Raw genomic sequence first — 7500 nt, 5'->3', positions numbered from 1 at the left:
AGGGCGGCCCTGATTCGCTGGCGGTCCCTGGCCAGCTCGTCGCTCCTCTCCGTGAGCTCGTACACCTCCGTCTCGCGCCTCCTCAGCGCCTCCCTGGCCTCCTCGCGCTCCAGCAGGAGCGAGGACAAGCGCTCCGTCAGACGCTCGCGATCTCCGCCGCCGTCCTCCTCCTCCTCTTTCTCCTTCTCTCTTCCTCCATCTTTCTCGTTCTCTGTGTCTTTCTCTCTCTCTCTCTTCAGCTGCCTCACCTCCAGCTCCAAGGTCTCGGCGCGAGTCTTCCACAGGCGAATCTCGTCCTCCGTTCGCGCCAGCTCCTCACGGAGTCTCTCTCGTTCTTTCTCTCTCTCCGTCGTCTCGCGGGACCTGTTCGTCGCGCCGCCGTCTCGGTCCGTTTCGTCCGATGCTCTCTTCGTCTTCCTCTTCCTCCTATCGTCCTCTTCCTCCTTCATCTTCTCCCGGAGCGCCTGGTTCATTCTCTCCAGCTGGCCGAGGTGCAGTCTGGCGCCCTCTAGCTGTTGCTCCTCGCCACTCTTCTCTATCTCCAGCCGCTCCACCTCTCCTCTCAGCCTCTCTGCATCCCTCTTTCCTTCCTTCACCTCCTCCTTTAGCGTCTGTTTCTCCTTCTCCGCTCGCTCCACCTCTCCTCTCAGCCTCTCTGCATCCCTCTTTCTCTCCTTCACCTCCTCCTGTAGCGTCTGTTTCTCCTTCTCTGCTCGCTGGACAGATTCCCTCGCTCCCTCCAGCTCCCTCTCTCGCTCCCGGAGGGTACGTGACGCCACCTCCGCTCGCTGGCTGCACTCGTTCGCCGTCTCTTCTAGTCTTTCTCTCCTCCTCTCCACCTCCTCCGCTCTCTCTCTCACCCGGGCGATCTCTCGCTCCTTCTCTGTCAGCCTGGCCACGGTCAGCTCCCTCTCCTCTCTCCTCCTCCTCTCTTCATCCTCCCCTTCTCGTCGGAGCGTCTCGATCTTCTCCTCCCACCTCCTCACCTCAGCTCTCCGCTCCTCCCTCTCTCTCTCCATCCTCTCCTCCAGCTCCTTCACGCGTTCGCTCGCCTCCTCCACCTCCCTGCTCCTCTCGGCGGCTGCGCTGCTCAGCTCTCTCCTCTGCTCCTCCAGCGTCTCCACCAGGGCCCTGGTTCTCCTCACCTCCCCCTGCGCCTCCTCCTCCCGCTCCCTGAGACGCCGCACCTCCTCCTGGGCTGCCCTCAGCTCTTTCTCCCTGAGGCCCCTCTGTTGGTCTCGCTCCTCCAGCAGCGCCTCCTCCTTGGCTTTGCTCCTCCTCGCCTCGGCGTCCGCCTCCTCCTCCATGGCCTGAAGTCTCTCCCCGAGTCGGCTCGCCTCCTCCTGAGCGTCTCTGAGCTGCGGCTCCCTGAGGAGCAGCTGCTTCACTCTCTCCTCCAGCACCTCCTGCTGCACCCTGGTTCTCCTCGCCTCCCCCTCCGCCTCGGCCTCCCTCTCCCTGAGACGGGCCACCTCCTCCTGGGCCACCCTCAGCTGGCTCTCCCTCTGGCACAGCTCCCTCTGGAGCTCCTGGTACCTCCTGCGCTCCTCCCGCGCCCCGTCCTCCCGGCCCCGGGTCAGCTCCTCCTTTCGCTGGACGAGGAGCGTTCGGAGCTGCTCCCCCTCGCCGTGGCTCTCCTGCAGGAGGTGCTTGAGCTCGGCCATCTCCTTGAGGCCCTGCTGGAGCCCCTGCCGCATCTTCTGGCTCTCGGCCTCCCGCTCCCGCGCCTCCCTTCCGGCGCGCTCCTTCGCCCGCGCCAGGCCGGACACCTCCTGCTTGAGCGCGATCGCCTCGGCCTCGGCCGCCTCCCTCATCTCCCGCGCCTCCCGGAGCTCCTCGTCCCGCCGCAGGAGCGAGGAGGCCAGCTTGTCCCGCTCGCGCCGCTCCTTACGCTCCTTCTCGCGCAGCTCCTCCTCGATCCTCTCCCTGGCCTCCTTGGCCTCGCTCAGCTCCTCTTCTCGCTTCCTCAGGGAGGAGGCGAGTCTCTCCTTCTCCCTCCTGTCCCGCTGCGTCTCCTCTCTCAGCAGGGTGATCTCCATCTCCCTCGACTCCCGCACCTCCCTCGCGTTGCCCTCTCTCTTCTCCCTCACCTCCTTCAGCTCCTCCTCTCGCTTTCTCAGCGACGAGGACAGCTTCTCCTTCTCTCTCCTCTCCTTCTGCGCCTCCTCTCTCAAGGCGCTCGCCTCCCTCTCTCTCCTCCGGATGTCGGCCGACAGGTGGTCTCTCTCCTCCGTCAGCTCCTTCACCTCCCTGCCCAGCCGGGCGGCGCGCGTCCCTCGTTCCTCCACCAGGGTGCGCTGTCCCCTCTCCAGCTCCTGCAGCTGAGCTCTCCTCCTCTCTGCCTCCATTTTCTCCTCCTTCAGCTGGGAAGACAGTCTCTCCACCTCTTCCTCTTTCGAGCTCAGTGTCTCTTTCAATTGGTCGGTCTCTTGTGAGGCTTCTTCTAATTGGTTGGTGAGGTCTCTTAGCTCCTCCTCCTTATCTGTTAGTTGCTGTGACGACCGCTCCAGCTCTCGGGTCAGCTCCTCGGCCCGTTGCTGTAGTGTCTGAGTCTCCTCCTCCAGCTCGTCTCTCCTCTCCTCTGCTTCGCTCGCTCTCGCTCTCTCCACTTCCACCTAGAACGATAGATCGATACATCGATAGATAAACAGATAGAGATAGAGATAGATAGACAAACAGACAGAGAGATGGACGCAAGTTAAAACATGACAAAAATCAGTTTGACAGCCCTTTTTTCTTTGGACTAATGATAAATAAAATAAGTAGTAAAATGAGAAAATATCAATTAATGTTATGCATACCTGACTCTGAGCCAGGAGCACTTCCTGCTTCCTGTCTTTAAGCTCCTCCTCCGTCTCCCTCAGCCTATCTGAGTGGCGCTCCAGGTCAAGCTCCGCCTCCTGGAGTTTCAGGGCGAGTTCTCTCTCGGCACGTTCCAACTCCTGCAGTCTCTCCTTCAGCCGCTCCAACTCCTCCTCGCTCCTCTTCTGCCTGGACCTGCCCTCCTCTTCCTCGCGCCGAAGAGTTTCCCTCAGGTTCTGCACCTCCTCTTCACTCCTCTTCTGTCTGGACCTGCCCTCCTCTTCCTCACGACGAAGAGTCTCTCTAAGGTTCTGCACCTCCTCCTCGCTCCTCTTCTGCCTGGACCTGCCCTCCTCTTCCTCGTGACGAAGAGTCTCTCTAAGGTTCTGCACCTCCTCCTCGCTCCTCTTCTGCCTGGACCTGCCCTCCTCTTCCTCGCGATGAAGAGTCTCCCTCAAGTTCTGTGCCTCCTCCTCACTCTCTCTGAGCAGCTCTCGTTGACTCCTCAAGGCCTCCTCCTGCTCTTCTTCTCTCCTCCGCTCCTCCTCCCTCTCTCTCTCCCTCTCCTTCTCTGTTCTCTCCATCTTCGACTGGAGACGTTTCAGCTCCTCCTCCTTCTGCTCCAGCTCTCCTCTGGTCGTCCTTTCTTTCTTCCTCTCCTCCGTCTCCTGTCTCTTCCTCTTCTCCTCCGCCTCATCCCTTTCTCTCTCCGCCCGCGTCGCTCTCTCCTTCCATCTCTCCGCCTCGTCTCGCGCCTCCTTTCCTTGAGCTTCCAGAACCTTCTGTTCGGCGCTGAGGCTGGCCTGAAGCCTCTCCACCTCCGCCTCTCTGTCCTCCCTCTCTTTCTTCAGTCCCTCCATCTGCGAGCGGAGCGCCTCCACCTCCCCCTCCCTCCTCCGCAGCTCTCCTCTCATCTTCCTCTCCTTCTCCCGCTCCTCCTTCTCCCTCTCCTCCTCCTCCTGGCGCTTCTCCCGCTCCCTCTCCCGCAGCTGGGCGTTCTGCTCCTCCAGGACGAGGAGCTGGCCCTCGGACACCTCCTTGCTCCGCAGGTCCTCCTCCAGACGCTCCCGGTCGGCCTCCAGCAGGAGCGTTCGGCGCCGCAGCTCCTCCACGTCCTCCTCGCGCTCCCGCAACTCGATCTCCTTCTTCCGCAGCACCTCCGTCATGCGGTCCCTCTCCCTCTCCGTCGCCCGCAGGCCCTCCTCGCTCTCTCGCTCCAGACGCGCCGTCACCTCCTCCCGCTGTTTCTCCGCCCCCGCCGCCCGTTTCTTCCACTTCTCCGCCTCCTCCCTCGCTTCTCTCGCCCGCTGCTCCCAGCTCCTCTGCTCGGCCGCCGTCTTCACCCGGGTCCTCTCCAGCTCCGACTCCTGCTCGGCCAGGCGCGCCGACACCTCCTCTTTCTCCCTCCGCAGCGCCTCCACGTCGCTCCGTAACGCCTCCGTCTCGCCCTCCTTCAGCCCCAGCTCTCCCCTCAGCCTCTCCTCCTTCTGCCGCTCCTCCGACTCCCTCCTCCGCTGCCGTCGCTCCTCCTCGGCCCTCCTCGTGCGCTCCTTCTCCTTCAGCTGCTGGTTCTGCTCCTCCAGCACCACCAGCTGGCCCTCGAGCACCTCCTTCTTCCGCACCTCCTCCTCCATCCTCTCCAGCTCCGCTTCCAGCGCCTCCACCCGACTCCTCGCCTCCACCACCTCCTCCTCTCGCTCCTCCAGCTCCCTCTCTTTCCTCCTGAGCAGGTCGTTGGCGGCGTCTCTCTCCTTCTCGGTCGTCTTCAGCGCCTTGCTCTCCTTCTCCAGACGCTGGCCCAGCTCCTCCTGCCTCTTCTGCGCCGCCTTCGCTTTCCTCCTCCACTTCTCCGCCTCATCCCTCGCTTCCTTCTCCCGCTGCTCGAGGCCGCGCTGCTCGGCGCCCAGGCGGCTCTGCGTGCGCTCCAGCTCGCTCCCGGTCTCCTCCAGCAGGGCGGCGATCTCCTCCTTCTCCTTCTCCAGCGCCTGCGTGCGCTTGCGCAGGGCCTCCACCTCCCCGTCGCGGGCGCCCAGCTCGGCGTTCAGCGCCTCCCTCTCCTGCTGCCACTCCTCCGCCGCGCTCCTCCTCTCCTCCTGCTCTCGCTGGCGCCGCTCCTCCGACTGGGCCAGCTCCCGCTCCAGCCTCTCCAGCTCCCCCTGCTGGCTCTCGCTGTCCCTGCGCCTCCTCTCGTGCTCCTCCTGCTCCTCCTTCCTCTCCTCGTCCCGCTGCTGCCTCTCTTGCGCCAGCTCCTCGCGGAGGCACTGGATCTCCCCTGGGGGGGGGGGGGGGGGGGGGGGGGAGGAGAGGGGGGGTGAACAGCACACAGCAATGGAGTCAATGAAACATCCAGCTGATCCTCCAGACAGTGAACAGCACAATGGATTAATGCAAAGATCTACAGTATTGTTTCCAGACATTGGTGTGTGTGTGTGTGTATGTGTGTGTGTGTGTGTGTGTGTGTCTGTGTTTGAGTGTGCATGTCGTATTGTTTAGCATATCGTTTGTCTCTGTATCCAGATGCAGATGCGATGGAACTGGTGTGTATATGTGTGTGTGTGTGTGTGCGCTCTTACCCTTTAGTGTGTCTTTGGTCTGCAGGAGTGTGTGTGTGTGTGTGTGTGTGTGTGTGTGTGCTCTTACCCTTTAGTGTGTCTTTGGTCTGCAGGAGTGTGTGTGTGTGTGTGTGTGTGCGCTCTTACCCTTTAGTGTGTCTTTGGTCTGCAGGAGTGAGTGTGTGTGTGCTCTTACCCTTTAGTGTGTCTTTGGTCTGCAGGAGTGTGTGTGTGTGAGTGTGTGTGTGTGTGTGTGTGTGTGTGTGTGTGCGCTCTTACCCTTTAGTGTGTCTTTGGTCTGCAGGAGTGTGTCCAGCTGCACCTGTAGCTGGCTGGTCTGCACCTGCAGCTCTGAGCTCTGGTTCTGGGCGGAGTTCAGCTGCTGCTGCAGGGACTCACTCACACACCTGGGCAGGTAAACACACACACACACACACACACAAGCAGGCGCTGTAATTACTGAGGCATAGCAAACACACACATAATGAGTAGACTGCTGGTATAGTTGACTAGTACAGCAAGGGGCATATTCTAGCTTGTAGACTCGGCTGGTACTGTTCGTTAGCTGGTAACACACCGGTGGTTTATTCTTATTGGTATTATAGTCCACAACTGATAGTCAGCTGGTTCCTCTGCTAGGGGTATATTCTAGTTTGCACGGTTTTAAGGCCAGTTCCTACACTGATGTATTCCAGTCAGTCAGTTAGTATAGAACTTTAGCAGATAAAAAAACATGTGTAAACACACACATACACACACACACGCACACACACATGCAGAGACAAACACTGATGTCTGCTGCTGGTCCCTCCTCACCTGAGCTCCTCTCTGTCCAGCTGCAGTCGTTCCCTGTCCTCCTCCAGGCTGCGTATCGCTCCCTCCATCCTCTCTCTCTCCTTCTGCAGGTCATCCCTCTCTCGCTCCGCACTCCGCTGCTCCTCCGTCGCTCGGCACAGCTCAGCACGAGCCACGCGCAGGTCCTCACACACACCACCGTGCAGCGCCGACAGCTGGAGACCACACACACACACATATAAATACACACAAATGCATGAGCAAATACAAGCAATTACACACACACACACACACACACATGTACGGACACACCTATCGGCTCCTTCACGGTCCACGTCACAGGAAAATGCGTGCACATATCAGGGTCAGAAAGCTTTCCATCCATTAAATTGTGTGTGTGTGTGTGTGTGTGTGTGTGTGTGTATTGACAGAGATGGCAAGGAGACGTCAAGAAATTGCCTACTTGCACTACGTTTTCGCGTGTATACACACTGGGCTTGTCAACCTGATAGCTGCATATGACAGATTCAATGAATCTCTGGCTACTTGCTCATGTCGTCTACCCACTCTGTTATCAGCTCAGGATCAGGCCATCGCCATTAGCATTAGCTAAGACTAATTTACCTCCGCCAAGGAGGTATATGTTTTCATCGGGGACCGGCATCTGTCTGTCTGTCTGTCTGTCTGTCTGTCTGTCTGTCTGTCTGTCTGTCTGTCTGTCTGTCTGTCTGTCTGTCTGTTAGCAAGATAACTCAAAAAGTAATGGATGGATTTCGCTGAAAGAAACGATTACTGTATTGACAGCTCAACATGCCAGTCTATTAGCTGCGCCATTTTTCTGACCCCATGCTGCGCACGCGCGCACCCGACCTAGGCTCTACAAATGGGGTCTACAACTCTCACAGACAGAACAACACACACTTACATGGAGATATAGACAGATTTCATACACACACATTCCACTCATGTCTTCATTATTCAAACCCTCTCAGCGCTCAGTTTTGTTATTACACTACACACTCAGTCAATACTGTACACACACTCAGTCAATACTGTACACACACTCAGTCAATACTGTACACACACTCGGTCAATACTGTACACACAATCAGTCAATACTGTACACACACTCAGTCAATACTGTACACACACTCAGTCAATACTGTACACACAATCAGTCAATACTGTACACACACTCAGTCATACAGAATCAGCTCATTCAGATGTACTCGCATCCATCCACACACAGCGCCCCCTCCCTCCCCAATGCTGTGTGTGTGTGGTCATCGCTCCCACACACACACACAAACATACACACACACACACACACACACACACACACACACACACA

General features: G+C 58.7%; 1 protein-coding gene across 1 annotated transcript in view; it reads right to left on the bottom strand.

The window, feature by feature from the left end:
* The window catches only part of LOC134078957 (trichohyalin-like), a 12657-nt gene extending 6123 nt beyond the window's left edge, over positions 1–6534 (bottom strand). Inside the window, exons 1-5 of the mRNA XM_062535121.1 lie at positions 6454–6534; positions 6171–6364; positions 5634–5761; positions 2802–5074; positions 1–2615 (exon numbers count right to left, since the gene is read on the bottom strand). The exon at positions 1–2615 is cut by the window's left edge and continues 94 nt beyond it. Of these exons, the coding sequence (XP_062391105.1) occupies positions 1–2615; positions 2802–5074; positions 5634–5761; positions 6171–6364; positions 6454–6534 (5291 nt within the window). The remainder of the gene's footprint in view (positions 2616–2801; positions 5075–5633; positions 5762–6170; positions 6365–6453) is intronic.
* Positions 6535–7500: the final 966 nt, after the last annotated feature.

Source organism: Sardina pilchardus, chromosome 4, assembly GCF_963854185.1.
Source record: "Sardina pilchardus chromosome 4, fSarPil1.1, whole genome shotgun sequence".
Classification (NCBI taxonomy): domain Eukaryota; kingdom Metazoa; phylum Chordata; class Actinopteri; order Clupeiformes; family Clupeidae; genus Sardina; species Sardina pilchardus.
This window is presented reverse-complemented; position numbering and strand designations above follow the sequence as displayed.